Consider the following 16,331-nt stretch of genomic DNA (forward strand, 5'->3'; position numbering starts at 1 on the left):
CAACAACAGAGAGGAGATAAAGAATAAAATATTCAAAAAAACATAAAAATGTTATTAGGGTTTTAACATTTCCCATTAGGATTAAGTGAAATTATTATCTTAAAAAAAATGATAGTATGTACTGGGGGTTTTAACATCTAAATAAATCAATGTTACGATATATCATACATATAACATATATTTATATATGATATATACTATAGAGTTGGGTTCGGGTTGACTAACCCAATCCAAAATAAAATCAGGCACTGATGTCTTTAGAGTTTAGACACAAGACAAGACTAGTTGCTAGATGAGTCTGGAATAGGTCGCCACAACCTATCATGGATCCCATGTTTTAGCAGAAATGCGGAATTTATATGGTCTCCCCATACAGTGTGCCCCATACATTGATACACAGCACACACCCCACAATACATCCCAACCATGCATTAGGAACGTCTCCCTATGATAAATGGCAAATAGGGAATATGTTTTCGGTACATCTCAATCGTCCATTAGGAACATCTCCTTATGTTTGGATAAGTCTTTTTAATATATTTTTGTATTTCAAGAGAACAGGTCATGCTAGCCTAACACGATGGTCCGTGCCATGCTGGGCCTAGGGTTTTAGGTCCACAGGTCGGGCCATGCCTCCCGTGGCCTGGATGACGGCACGACCCAACACGACCCATTTATACTATTTATATATTTATATATAATATATAATATATTATATAAATTATAATTATATAATAATATATAGTATATAATATATTAATAAAATAAACAATTGTCTTCAATTTTATTATACTAATTTATTTAATTATTGTATATATAAGCAATTATATACATCAAAATTCATATAAAATTAAAATTTTAAGTTTTTTTTTCATTTTTTTTAAATAAATAGGCAAAAATAGCTTTGGCCCAGTCCATGGCTCGGCTTGGGCCAAGGCTTGACCCGGCCCGCAGCACGGCACAGGCCCACACAGGCTTGGGCCATGGGCTGTGCTGGGCCGACCCCCAAACTTTTAACTGGGAGGGTGGGACGGCCCGTGACAGCCCACAGGCCAGCACGGCATGGCTCGCACTTTGCACGGACCACCTGCGGGCCGTGCTATGCAAATCCGGCATGACCCACTTTACACCTCTAGGAATCAATGTGAAAACAGTGTTTGGCACCGTGTTTTTTTGGAGAAACAGTCAAAAAACGTTTTTACCTCGGAATTCCCAATTTCACATTTTCAGCAGAAAACACCTTTTTGTCGTTTTCTTGAATCGGTGGCAATCCGACGTGGTTCCAGGTATAATCCAACGTGGCAACTTGCCACGTCGGAATAATAATTGATTCAGTGCTTCGCATGTGCACCGGAGAGTTGAATACACCCGAAGGCAACAAAAACCCCATTCGATTTCAGCTTAACCCCTTCCTCTTCTTGCAGCCGTCGAGGGTTCCTCCCGTCTCCGTCGTCGGTTCCAATGAGTGCTACAGTATCTTCTTCACTTTCTCTCAAACCAAACGGAGCCTTAGGGTCTTCTTCTATCTTCCATCAGCAAGAAAACGGGAGTTATTCCTCAGGGTCTTCTTGCTGTTTTCTTCACCAAGGTAAACACACTTCCTTTTTGTTTTCTTCTTGCCGTTGTATTCTCGATTTGCTGTTTTCTTCTCTCTCCTCCCGTTCTACACCAGTTACGTCATTTTTTTCCGGATATTTTGATACTGTTGGATTAGACTAATTTTGTGCAGCATATGCATATGGGTTATATGGGATCATTTTAGAGACACGTGCCACAAAGAAACGCCATGCTCCCAAATGTGTTTTTTAGAAAAACGTTTTTTCTTGCTGATGTGGCATGAAACAGAACAAACTGAGATTTCCTGAGAAACGGATTTTCTGATAATATAATCGCTTGAAAATCGCACTAGTGCTAAACAACTACTAAGTTTGAGGTTTTGCAATGCCATGATATCATGAAACAGATATTAGTGTAATAAAGTATGGAAGGTTTTATACTCTTTATTTTTGTGAGTGGTGTGGTAAGTGAAAGGAATGGTAGGATCCATCGTATGGACGACAAAACTGTTGCGGAATGGGTGGGCGAATTTCAAAAATTTCCTACCTTCCTTCCAATTGGGAATCGTATTCCCTAATTTTAGAATTAAAATTCAAGGATCCTACTTGAACCAAACCAGACCAGATTTGAACCAAAAGAGAAGGAAGGGATTATACCTGATCCAGAGATGCAGTATCTCCCAAAGTTGGTGTTCACACCCAAAGAAGATCCCAATATCAGCTCCCACTGAAGATGACACAGTGAGGATGGAGCCGAACCAACAGTGTTCGTCCCACAAATCAGGATCTTCTGAAGAACTCGATGGAAGATTGTGAGCACCACACGTACAATCAAGAACCTTTCTTGATTTTCTCAAATTGAGAACTCGAACTAGCAGAAAGGTGGCGGCTATTGCTGGAGGAGAATGCTAGAGAAGAAGATGGCGAACTGCTATTTTCCTCTCTAGGGTTTCTGAGATCTAATCTTCAAAATGCATGTGGGTTATCTACGAAATCCCTTGGGTTCGAATTCTTGTAATTCGAAATTAGGGTTTTTCCTCCTCTTTCTTAGTGATTAAGAAAGCCTCTTAATCATATCAAGAGTTGCCCTTATCCAAATCTGTATTTGGATTAGGACTCTTCTTAATCTCATCTGCAGATTAGATCAGCTTTTGGGCTTAACCTAATCTCAGATCCGCCCCCTTAAGTGACTGATCAAATCAGCCCAGATCGAAATGGGCTTTAGGCCCATTAAGTAATGAGTGCTCAATAGTCTCCCAAACTGCTGCCAAGTTGGACTTCTTTGTATGGCGTGGGACCCAAGCATTGATCTACACACCAACCACATGGGTTCGGCCCAACCTCTGTTACAAGGCCTATCCGAAGTCATTGGGAAGCCCAGTGAACCCCTTGAGCCCATCACATGGACCCTATGGGCCCAACACTTACACTAAGTGGTCCCTGGGCCAAGCCATCTTATAAAAACCCAGGGACTATGGGCAGATGCAAGATTAGCCCATCAGGTATTATCCTAAATGGCTTTACACTTAACCTCTTAGCCCATAATGATCAAGCACTGCCCGACAAGAGAGGACCTCTCCCTCGGCTGCAAGGAACAGTGCTGCACTCTCTACTCACATGGATCCCAAGAATTAAAACCATTTGCAAACATTTTAAAATCATATGTAAGTATATATCATATATATATATATTTTGCAAAACAAAATTCGAACGATTGAAATCAACTGCCGGCAGTTTGGTTTCCATCAGAGAGAGTGCATCCCCGACCATTACCTTTGTCCGACAAAGGGGTTGATCCCGTCACTATGATCACCCACTGAGATGAATTCTCAAACTGTCCCAACATACCCAGGTTTTGACCCCCGCTAAGGATCTCATTGATTAACATATCAAAGATAGTCTGATCCGACACCTAGTGCAGTACCATAATCGGGTCTAGGGGTCAGGTGTAACTTTCCAGTTTTGCCCATCAATCTCCAAGGTCCAGGGCAATATTGAAAATCTGGTCCGGTTCAAGGGTTCAAGTAATCCTACACTGCGTGTGCTTTGGGTCTCACCCTAGCAGCTGAGACAAGCCACCCCAACAGTTGGCAGCACACCAGTGTCAGTCTTGGCAGGATAAATCTCTCCATACTTATCTAACGACTGTGAACATTTAAAACTAACATAAGTCTCATTAAGTGTCCAGTTTTAGGGTCTTACACAGAAACATACCACACAACATGAATCAAACATGTATTTTATTTATTTACATTAAATATCAAAAGTACATCAGAATTGATTGAAGCTAAGGGCATACAAAAACTGTCCAATAGTAAGGCTATGTGCCGTGGTCTTCTTGAAGGACGAAGGAAGGCTGGGAGAAAGGGTAGGCTAAGGGTTTCCATCGACAGAGTCGTATGTTCGTTATGATTCCTGCCTCCTTTTATAGGGAGAGATCCCGAGGTCCTGAAAGGAAGAAACCAAAAGAATTTGATTCCCACTTGAAAAGGGAATCTTCAATTCGGTGTCATTTGTTAGGGGGACACTGCTAATGGTTCGTTACGTGTCTTATGAGATCTCTCCAAGACGGGGTTTCCTTTATTCTGAAGATTCTCATAATACACGTATGCTACTTCCTTTCGTGGGTCTCCTATACTGACGTGGCGTGGATGATGCCCGTGCTAGTCTTTAATGTGTCTCTCTTAATCCTACTGGGCATCCTGCCACGAGTGACATCGACTAGTCATTATATTCTTCGTTCGTTGTTGATTTGCGGCGGCTCTAGGCTCATCACAAGTTCACGATAACTCTAAGCTCATCGCAAGTTCGTAGTAGCTCTGAGCTCATTGCAAGTTCTCAATAGCTCTGAGCTCATCGCAAGTTCACAATGGCTCTGAGCTCATCGTAGGTTTGTGGCGACCTTGAGTTCGTCATCAGTACTATGGCTTTGAGTTCATCACAAGTTTGTGGTGGCCTTGAGCTCATCGCAAGTCTGTGCAGGCTTTGAGCTCATCGCAAGTTTGTGTCAAGTTGTGAACTCGTTGCGGGTGTTTCCTGTAGCATTGGTTTAGCACCTTTTGTGCTATTTGCAGTCGTGGTGAACAACATATACCTACAATTTTATTTCATTTTCTTTCTTAATTTATAAATTATAAGAGAGGATTGTGAGCATGATAGATAGCAAGTTGCATTCTAAATTAATTAGGGGCAAAGTATCTCAATTGAAAAACTCTAAGTGCTAGCATGTATGACCTGATTAATGATCCATGAGTTTTGATGAAAGGAAAAATCTATGATACCAGAAAGACATGGTACCAGTAGAATGGGTGTTAGTTGGGTTTGGGTTGGATTCCATTCAAATCAAAATCAATTTAAACGTGTTGGGCAGACTCATGGTTTTCAAAACTGGACCCGACCAGATAGTTGGATTAGAAAAATCAGGACCGGTTCCGTTTTACCCCATATCGTTATTTTGTCAAAAAAATGTTGATTTGGTCAACAAACTACTAACTACTGACCCGGACGATTGAACCGTTCACCAGTTTTAGCTGTTTTTTATTTTTTTATCAGAATAGGCCATCCATTCGGTTTGAATGATCGAACTGTTCGACCCAAAAACTGAACCCTGACCGGTTCATTGTCTGATTCGATTTTAAAACCTTGGGTAGCTGGCCCGCCGTTTATTGGGTCTCTAGAGTCTATACCTATCTTCTGGCCTGCCGTTCCCTGGCGCAAGATGGACCTTTATAAGAAGCCTCATTTTAGACCCAATTTAGGCCCGAAGGTAGTAAGTAACCTGGACTCAAACATTTACTGGGCCAGCTGGCCCATGTACCCAAACAAGCGTGAAGATGTTGATCACTTGATACTTGATAGTCTCTCAGTCTTGATTCAGTCGAGTCGTTGGCTCGATCTGCAGAGAATTGGAGATAAGAAGGCAGAAGGGAACTTTCTGCATCTGTTTTACGGTTTCTTCATTCACATGGCTTCTCTTTCCACCGCACAGTGCCTTGGCAGCACTTCCATCTCGTCGGCGTATCGTCGACGCCCCGAAACGAAAGCGAAATCTCTACCCGCACCTCCGACACCAAAACCAGCAGAAGAATCATCAGGCGTTTTTCCTTCTTCTTCTTCTTCTTCAACTGCTGGTTTTGGGAATGCAGATGCAACAAATGCATTGACACTTGTAGAGAAAAATCGAATTAAGATTAACAAGGAGAAGGAGAGGGAAGCTCGGGAAAGAAAAGAGGAGGTGAACAGGAAGATTGCATCGAAGAAGGCAATATCGGTGATACTGCGGAGGGAGGCCACAAAGGCAGTTATCGAGAAGAAAAAGGGGACCAATTCAAAGAAGCTTTTGCCTAGGACTGTTCTTGAAGCCCTTCATGAGAGGATCAAGGCTTTGCGTTGGGAGTCTGCTCTGAAGGTTGGTATGGTTCTTTTCATGTTCGATTCTTATTTGAGGTTTTTCATGGTTAAATTCCATCTGGGCCTGCCTCTGTTAGCTCTTTCAGTAATATAAAGCGTAATTTTGAAGAAGAAATAAAGAGTCCTTCTCTAGTGAGAAATAGAAGCCCCGAAGTTCAATTAGAGGACATATTGCATTTTTCAGAGTGCACGTTTTGATGAAATTTCTCTGAAATCAATATATGTGTTAGATTAGTGGAACACGACAACTTACCTGCTTTCTAGAGGTATTGCTTTTGATTCAGAGGACTAGGATTAGTTTTTCCAGATTGAGGTTTCAATATGGAATTTCGGGTGTGACAACTACATGTAGCAGGATTGAATATAACATGGATTTAGAAGAGCTGCAATTGATGGGTTGGTGGAGCAAATAAGTATCGTTGGTTCTACCGAGGTTTGGGTTGTAATATATTAAAATGAGGGATAATAGGTTATGATGGTGTTGGCATTGCATAGAGATCATATGCTGCACTAGTAAGAAGTGATATAATGCAAACTGAAGGATCTAGAAGAACTAGGGGCAGACGTAAAAGGACATTGATTAAGGTTATAGTAAATAATTTGGGGACTTACACTTAAGTTCACCCGGGTATGGCTCTTGATAGATGGTGTGGAAATAGAGTTCATATTAGCTGACCCCATATGGTTGGATATGGCTTTGTTGAGTTAAGTTGAGTTGGAGTTAGCAACAACTCTCAAAGATCCATTGGTACATTACCACAAACTTGGATTTGAGCTAGTCATAATCCACAGATCTTTTTGTTTCTTTTTCTAATGAACTTGATTTTATGTTTCCAATAATTTTTTTTTTAGAAAGAGTAACTTCATTATATTCATAGCAAACAAGATCCATGAGAGGATGTACTTAGAAACATGTACCAAAAAAAGATGTGCATAGAAACAGACATAAACAATAAGGAACCTAACCTAGCCTCGAACATGGTTCACAATATTGACAATATTTGACGATATATCCCCTCAATACCTCCATTTGTTAGGTGGCGATACTAAATCTTCCAAGAATCCTCTTTTATTTTATTTTTTTCAAATATCCTTGATACTTTGCCAATATGCCAGTGTTATTTTAGATTTCATTGATAGACTATATATTTAAAGTTTAAAATTTTAGAATATTATTAAAAAAATTTCAATATTTCATTAAAACCATCATAATTTTTTAAAAGATATTTTCCTAAAAGAAACAGCAAGTAATTGGTAATTAGATAATTGGCTTACTACTTTGATATGATTCACTTACCAAGTCACTATAATTTAAAAGAACAAGAAAAATGCATAGAACTACAAAAAAGTATTATCAATCTAATCAAAACATATAATAACAATAAAGAAAAAGATTAAAATGGCAAATAAATGGCATATATAATAAGAAAAGATGGCTAAAGACCAAAAGGGAGACAAAGAGGAACATGCTTATTATAGTCTCTTAATTTTTCCTATTTGATTTATATAGTTCTTTGTTATGATTTTGAGCCTTAAATGTGCAATTAAATTTCTTCCAATGATCTCTTGAAGGTTTATTAACTAATTCTATTCTAGAAACTTACTACTTTTTTAGGTTTTCCAAATATCTTAGCAATATTAGCAAAATATCACCGAAATTTCTCCAACTCTACATAGCGAAATGTTCATCAATATCAAAATTGTGAACCATCAAGTTATTCAGGTATGACTCTTTCACTATGCAAAATAGGCACTCAAACCAGTTTTGGCTGGAATGTCAAATATAGAATTTAATTCTTTTGGAATCCATCAAACATGGTCTTCAATAGCCAGTTTCAAGGCCCATTACCCACTCTTTGGAACCATGAGATTGCATTCCTTGAATATCTCTCAACTATTGGTGGTGAAACTTTAAGATGCTTTGTTGTGTAGAGACCCATGAGCAGAGAGCTAACTTCAGCTTCTATATGAGCAGCATCTCCTATTGTCCCACTATAAACCAAGTAAATGGAACCATCAACTTTGAAGAAAATCTCCTCTACACTGGTAGAACTGCAAGAACTGGGGTACCCTTGGTTGTATGAAACCCCCTTATAGCCGTAGGAAGACCTATACTTATCAATGGAGCTAAGAATCCAAGAAACAATTTTTGCATTATTAATTTTCTATTTTTTAAAAGACTAAAGATTATAGATCATTTTCAGATGGTTTGATTTTTCATATCCATCAATGTATCCCCATAAACCTTTCCCTTTTTTTTGATCAGTAACTCAAAGAATTTTATTAAGGCTTAAAAACGAAGAGAATACAACAAGCAATTATTAGACATAAAACCCATAAACCTTTCACTTTCAATAAGATTGGAAATAAAACTTCCAAATAGCATAAATAGACCCATCAAATTATACAGAAAGTATTTCTGGTTTTTCAGTAGCTATTAGAATCCAATGAGTCAACTAGACAGCTATCAATACTCTAGATTATGAGAATAAACTGATAAATTCTCAGAAAAATACAGTTCTAAGTGTTGCAAATAAGTATTTTCATGCCCCCTTCTAGAGGTGTTAAGAAGGGCTGATCCAAAGAGATAACATATCTTGAATTTCGAAAGTACTTAGGAATTTCAACAGGTCGGCAACCTAAAATTTAGCAATCTGAGCTGGAACAATCTGCTATATCATGAGAAACATAATGTAGTATCTAATATGTTGAAAAAAAGCAAAAAACCTCAATCCAGAATTCTTGGTGGAGTGATTGAAACACCACTAAAGCCCAACCAGAAAACAATAAAAAATTCCAGAACATTTTGCAATAATTTATCCTATTTGTTGGAATCAAAATTCCAACCAATCCAGTTCCGAACTCCCAATTAATTACTACTACTCAATAATTTGGTTTTCTTTAACCTCCAAAACAGCCATCACTTGATTGCAATAAATCAGATCTAGACAGGACAAACCAATGTGAATATAACTCACCCTTTTATCCTTGAAATATTGTGATCTTGACTTGCTCTGATACCATGGAAGAATGCTTGATCTAGCTCTTAACTGTTCTGTTCTATTTGAAGTCCTAAGTCAAGACAAGAGGAAATAATGTATGTTAGTTTTTGTGATTGACCTCCAATCCAGAAGGTCATAATATACTCACTGAATAAATTATTTACAATTACAAAGAGGTCACTTAGAGGGACTGACTAGAAAATACAGTACAAAGAAAATGTGTATAGATATGATACTGTCACTACCATGTCTTAATATTATTGTACACCCTCACTGCTTGTGTTACATATAAAACCTGCAGAAACAATTGTGGTAATTTGTTACTGTTTGTTTAACATTTTGAATCACAACTTTCATTAAAACAATCATGACAATCATTTAATATTTTTCATCTTTTAAATTGATTGCACCTTGGGAGGTTTTACTTGTGCTATTTTTGTATGTTCTATATGGTAAAACCTGTAGAATTTGCGGAATGTTGGTTGTGAGAATCTAGTATATGGGAACACCGGACCAATGGATGGATTTGGGGTCTCATAATTTGCCACCTGGCCCTTGTTTCAAGAATCAGGCCCTACCATTGAATGGATACCAATTAAAACACTACAAAGCCCTATTAATCTGAATAACTCTTTTTTATAATACAATTAAATGTGGAAAGTCAGATGGTTATAAGGTTCAGGGCATGTTCTTTTTTTGGCCTGCCAGCTGATTATTAGGTACAAGGACCAATAAATGGTGGTTCTCAATGCTTGAAACATGGGAAGGTGACAAGTGATGCATGCCTGAGACTATGACTGCAATCCAATCAAGCTCTAATCGAATAGTTCAGGCTCAAATTCAATTAGGCTTGATTCAAGTTTGATTCTAATCGAGCTCAAATCGAGTTCGAACCTTGGGGTAAGCTCAATTAATTATTTGAGCTCAAGCTCAACCAATAAAATGTTTGGCTCAAAAGCTTACGAGTTTGGCTCAATTAACACATGCGTACATACATATATACGTATGTATATATTATAGAATATAAAAATATATATTTTATAATATATTTTATATTCTATATAATATAAGAGAATAAGAATATACTATATATTATAAAAAATGTCATATATAATATAAAAATATATTATTTTTGAGCTGAACTCGAGCTCATTGAATATTTAATCGAACCAAACTTGAGCTGGAAAATATAGTTCGAGACAAACTCGAGCTTGAACTCAAACCTAGTAGTATTTTAGTCAAGCCGAGCCAAGACATGCCAAAGTTCAGCTCAGCTCGGCTCGGCTCGATTACACCCCTACCTTGAGACCCATTCACATGTCCTGTCTCCCATGTCTAGAGACCCAAGATATAGCCTTTTTGGTTTTTATACAAGGTTTTGAACCTTGATTGTCCCAAAGGGATAAGGATAGTAATAGTCTGGCACATTTCCATTTTTTTTCATCAAATACTGATGTAAATATACTAGCTATTAACAAGACTTTTGCATTTTAGGTATTTGAACTATTACGGGAGCAGCTTTGGTACAGACCTAATTCTGGTATATATATCAAGCTCATTGTCATGCTTGGAAAATGCAAACAGCCAGAGAGGGCCCATGCTCTCTTTCAAAATATGATTGATGAAGGATGCATTGTGAATCATGAATCCTATACTGCTCTTGTCTCTGCTTATGGTAGGAGTGGCCTCTTTGACCAAGCTTTTTCCCTCCTCAACCGGATGAAGAATACACCTGGCTGTGAACCTGATGTCTATACTTATTCTATCCTTATAAAGTCATGCCTTCATGTCTTTGACTTTGACAGAGTTCAGTCTCTGCTCTTAGACATGGCAATCCAGGGAATCAAACCCAACACAATCACATATAACACCCTCATTGATGCCTATGGGAAAGCGGGCAGGTATCCAGCCTCTTTCAATTTTCCATGCATATTTGAATATTTTAATGTTTCTTTGGACATGAAGAGAATTTAGTCTAATTTATTTAAACATTTTTTAAAAGGTTTGAGGAGATGGAATCAACACTCATGGAAATGCTCAACCAACAGGACTGTCAGCCTGATGTCTGGACCATGAACTCCACAATTAGAGCCTTTGGCAGCAGTGGGCAAATTGAAACAATGGAGAAGTGCTATGAGAAGTTTAAGAGTGCTGGGGTCAATCCTAACATCAAGACCTTCAATATACTTCTAGATTCCTATGGAAAGGCTAAGAGTTATGAAAAGATGGGTGCTGTCATGGAGTATATGCAGAAGTACTACTATTCGTGGACAGTTGTGACCTATAATGTGGTAATAGATGCATTTGGAAGGGCTGGTGACCTGAAGCAGATGGAGTACTTGTTCAGGCTGATGAGATCAGAGAGGATCAAACCCAATTGTGTCACACTCTGCTCCCTTGTCAGGGCTTATGGGCGAGCAGGAGCTGTAGATAAAATCGGGGGTGTCTTAAGGTTCATTGAGAACTCAGATGTGATGTTAGATATTGTGTTCTTCAATTGCCTAATTGATGCATATGGGAGGATGGGATGTTTGTCAGAGATGAGAGAGGTGCTGGAGATGATGGAGAGAAGAGGATGTAAGCCTGATAAGATCACATATAGCACCATGATCAAAGCTTATTCAAGAAGTGGAATCACTAGCCGTGTAAAGGAGCTTCAGGATGCAGTCATCAGAAAAGAGGATACTTAGTCCCAGTTGGATGAGCTTGGCTTCAAGAAACATTATTTTGGTCATCCAAACCATATTCCCATGTTTTATGATTAACAAATGAATTCATTGATTTTTCTTGTTATTGTAAATGTTGGAATGATAAAATAATATCAGCAAGGCTTATTTTCTTTTCCATCAAATCTAGGTGAAAATATTTTCTAGAAGGTGTCAGATCACTTTGTTGAATTTCATCTCTCGTACCACCACTAGCCACCGCATGATTGGCCCAAGTAGAGGGTGGCCCATTTAAATCATAACAAAAATTGATAGTATGCCCCTCCATACCACAGTGTGTACACCTCCTCACACTATTACCACATGCTCCCCCTGAGTTTCGACCTCCAAAATGCCCACCACCACAGTTGAACATGGGACCATTACTACCACCATGACCTGGCTGACTTCCTTGAGCTCCTCCTCTACCACCACGACCTCCACCTCTAGTTGCTGCAAAGGCAAGATCTACCAGTCATAGTCGAATGCTATGGAGGTCCAACAAAAATCCTCCAGAGACAAAGCAAACACTTCCTCCAGAGAGGGAAGAGCAAATTCACCTAGTATCTGTGCTCTCACCAGTTCATATTCAGCCTTCAACCCTACTAGAAATCTGGTTACATCAAGTTATTCCCCCTGTTGTTGCTGAACTTTGACATCAAATGTAAGGGGATGATAAACATTCAATTCATTCCGAAGATTTTTTGTACTAGCATAATACTCCTCAAGACTTTGATTGCCTTGTTGCAAATTAAAATACTCCTGCTAAAGCTGATATACTCTGGTAGTGTTGTCTTGTCCAGAGTACGACTTCTTTTCATGGTCCCAAATCTCCTATATTGTATCTAAGAACATAAAATTCACACTAACCTTCAATTCCATATTATTCAACAACTATGTCATAATTTGTGCATTTTCTTGTTCCCACTCAGTGTAACCTTGAGAATCGGTTGAGGGTTTCTCCTTTTTCACATGCTTCACATTCTTCTTAGCCCTAAGAAAGACTTCTACAGGCTTAGCCCAAGGTACATAATTCTCACCATTCAACTTAATAGAGGTAATCTCTGCACACAAAGATAATCAAGGGGAATCATAACACTAGATTTATGTCCACTATTGTCTCCCTCTTCTGCCTTAAAGAAAAAGAAAAAAACTCCACCCACTAGTACTTCACACCACTTCACTTGCTAACCACCACACTACACATGTTTTTTTTTTCTTTCTTAACCCTAACTGTCACTACAGCCCTGCTGTTTCAGCACCATAGAAGATACCCAAATGCACCAAAACACATACTACCAGACCTGAAACTGATTACTACCTATCTCACACTGTATCACCCATTAACCTACTTGTTTGAACTTCACAAATCAGTCCAGCACTGATCTGATCACCACACCACCTGAAACAGCCCTCTTCGATCCATCGATTAGAGGGTTTCTACAAACCACATGAAACGAGCACCGCACAACCAACTGGAGGCATGAAGACCTCCAAAAGGGAAAAACGAAAACTCCTTTTCAGCCTTTCTGTGAAACTCCAAGGGATCGATGAGATCTCTGCAGAGATCTAGGACAAAAAGACGAACCAGGAAATTCTGGGTTAACCTGAACTGTTTATAGTGGCTCTGGTACCATGTTACAGAACAAATCTGTACTGGTTTCAGCCCTAGATTAGTAGAGAATAAAGACAGAAGAAAGAGAGAGGAGAGAAAGAAAAGGAGGGGAAAACTGGTTCGATCTAGAGAATATGTTCTTTCTCTAGTCGGCCAGATTGTATTTATATGTTTCTGATTAAGTACATAAAGACAATTATGCCCCTAATTAAGTATGGGACATATAAGTTAAACGTGAACATAATAGACATTACATCACACTAATAATATACTGAAAAGACAAAACTACCCCTGTATAGTTGACTCTAACAAATACAGAAAATACAAATTCCATAAAACTAGGATCTATATCCTCCATTCTTTGTCTCCTTTCAATCCTGTGAAGAACTTCATATATAAAGTGTATGGTTGGCTCATGTTTTCCATGAACTCAGATCCTATCTTATGTTTACATTTGGTAGGAAAGTGAAGGAAAGCCAAATGCAATGCAAAGAAAAGTTGGAAGAAAATCAGAAGTAATAGAAAAGGGTTGTTGTTGTTGTTGCACAAAATCATTAAACAATTGTGAAGCCCATAGCAGGAATAGAGCTAGACAGTGTGAAAAAGACTTGCAGAAAGGCTAGCGCGGCATCATAACATAACAAACAGATCAACAGAAGTAGAATAGAGAGAACCTTACTCTCTAATGAGGAAGAGCAGCACACAGATAAAGGTCACTCCATTCAATCCAAACCTTGACCAAAGCATCAGCAAGAAAGTTAGTTGATATGGGACCTATGAAGAAATTTGTCTAAAATATTAGGTTGTCTCATTTTGTTTTCCAAGAACTGGGTAGGATGGAAGAAAGTCAACAATGCAAAGAAAAATTGGAACAAAAGAGGAAGTAAAAGGAAAAGGGGAATATTATTAGTGTGACTTAAAGCCTCCAAGGATCCCCCAGGCGGAGTCATGAGAGGACCCAGAGACCAACCCTATAAATTGGACCTATAAGGTAGCAAGTAGATATTCTGTACAACTGAAAAAGAAAAGAAAGAAATTTGTACATCTTAGTTTTGTACAATTTTGGGAACTTAGCTTCATGAACATAAGAAACAAAAAAAAGTTTTAGAAGATTATCCCTAATTAACCAGGCCCATTCAAAAGGTTACAACCTACAAAGTTTAGAGCCAGGTAAATTGAGAAACCAGGTAACCGATGTAGAAGTTCTTTTAAGTAGGTTCTAGTTGTGATCATTTGATCTTTTAGATTTTTATTTTATTTTCTTTAGTTCTTCATTGCCTCTACCTGAAGGTCAATGAGTCAAGGTGGTTTTAATAGATTTCTATAGGAATAGCAAGAGATTTGGTTCCTTTAGATTATGTCTGTAGGATTTGCCACCAATATGGTTTTGGTTTGGCTATATTGTTTCCACAGGACTCAAAGCAGATTTCACTTCTATGTGGATTGTGTCCATCTCTATGCATGCATTGTTCCCTTTCTCCAAGTAATATTCCGAGATAAATAATCACCAAATAACTTCACCCTAAATAGGTTATAACGGCTGACATGCTGTACGTTAAGTTTTTACCCATTTGGTTGCATTTTCATCTGCATGAGAGGGGCTAGTCTGGCTTGGACCATGGTTGTTTCATGTGCTTCTCTCACACCTTACATGGCTGGACTAGGTAAAAAAGCCATTGCCTAATCCCAAAGAGATTCCCTTTTAGTCTGGTGAAAGCCTTTGAAACCAACATGCATGATTTAATTTGAATTAAAAGTTCTTGTCCATGAAGTTGATTATTTTGCATTCCAGGCTAGACTTCAATATATATATTCTCTCTAACGCCTGTCAGTTGGGGAATTCTTTGAGTTGTCCAGTCACTGTTGAACTGCAGACACTTAGTCACATGGATTTTTGGAATATACAGTTTATTCATTAATTCTGCAGCATCAACTTCACCACTCCCTTAAGTTCAATTATTCAATATACCCTTCCAGAGCATCATTGCTAATGTTGCAGAGATCCAATGTTTGGTGAACCCATTAGATGCTGCTCTTTATCGAGTTTTAATCACCATTTATTGATTCTGTTTTGATCCAGGCCACTCGAGGCCCTTAGTGTGTACATCAGGATGTTCTTTTGCTCAGGTCTCATGATCAGAAACCACAACCATCTGCTAAAATTATTGATCATGAGGCCTGAGCAAAAAACATATATTATTTCAGCTTCTGCTTTTAGTTACCATTTAAGCAATGATTGGATGGTAAGTATCCACTGTAAATGTTAGATAGCTTATTAACCTATGTTACATGAAACATTGTAAAATCATTAGGACCAAGCAGGATGATATTCTCTTTTAGTTTTGCAGCTCCCTGCAGTTGTTTAGAAATATATTTGTTCTTGTAATGGTCCCTCAACTATCATTTTGATGTGACTATAAATTTGCAAGGATTGTTGCATACCTGTTCCACCTAATTAGTTTGCTCTTTTAAATTGACAAATCCACTTTGATGTTGGCTTTCAACAGTTAGCCTTTTGTGGGTTCATATTAGTTCTAAAAAAGCAACTAGGGATGTAAGCTGGTAAGGCTACTGCAGCTTGGACTTTACCCAAGGCATGAACTACCTCAATCTCAAGCCAATCCACACCATGTATAGAGCGGGCTAGGGTGGGGGGGAAGAAGGCGGGGTGAGATCATTTGTTAACAAGAGAATGAGCAAAAAAGAATGACAAGGGAAAATGATAAAAATACTTTAACTTGATATCTACATGGAATGGAAGTTATCAAGTAAAATGCATCATAACCCAAAGCCCATTAACTGTCATTCTACAACTTCAACCCAGCCTTAACCCAATTAGGAGCATAGCAAACCCATCTTAATAGGGGTAGCTATCCAGGTTACCCAATCAACCCCTGCCCTCCAAGGGGGCAAGGAGGTAGCTCTTATAATTGGTCTGTTCAGCAATTATGTTTAGACAATCTTGCCAAGTGACCATAATTTTGAGTTCATCAATAGTTAGATTCTTGGCTTAAATAGCCATCAAAATGAATTCATGGAGAAT

The 16,331-nt window shown here is 38.4% G+C and overlaps 1 protein-coding gene across 1 annotated transcript; it reads left to right on the forward strand.

The window, feature by feature from the left end:
• The first annotated feature begins 5,352 nt into the window (after window positions 1–5,352).
• Window positions 5,353–11,819, forward strand: LOC104586002 (Pentatricopeptide repeat (PPR) superfamily protein). Its single transcript, XM_010243082.3, has 3 exons — window positions 5,353–5,964; window positions 10,463–10,869; window positions 10,971–11,819. Exons 1-3 carry the CDS (start codon window positions 5,368–5,370, stop codon window positions 11,656–11,658), a joined length of 1,692 nt encoding a protein of 563 aa, XP_010241384.1. The 5' UTR covers window positions 5,353–5,367; the 3' UTR covers window positions 11,659–11,819.
• Window positions 11,820–16,331: the final 4,512 nt, after the last annotated feature.

Source organism: Nelumbo nucifera, chromosome 1 (genome assembly GCF_055504915.1).
Source record: "Nelumbo nucifera cultivar China Antique chromosome 1, China Antique-T2T, whole genome shotgun sequence".
In the NCBI taxonomy this organism is placed as follows: domain Eukaryota; kingdom Viridiplantae; phylum Streptophyta; class Magnoliopsida; order Proteales; family Nelumbonaceae; genus Nelumbo; species Nelumbo nucifera.

Excerpts from the sequence above, each read along its gene's own strand:
- LOC104586002 (XM_010243082.3), top strand. The coding sequence starts at position 5,368 with ATGTACCCAAACAAGCGTGAAGATGTTGATCACTTGATACTTGATAGT. Across the intron at positions 5,965-10,462 it reads GTTGGGAGTCTGCTCTGAAG|GTATTTGAACTATTACGGGA; the intron begins GTTGGTATGGTT and ends TTTGCATTTTAG. Across the intron at positions 10,870-10,970 it reads GCCTATGGGAAAGCGGGCAG|GTTTGAGGAGATGGAATCAA; the intron begins GTATCCAGCCTC and ends ATTTTTTAAAAG.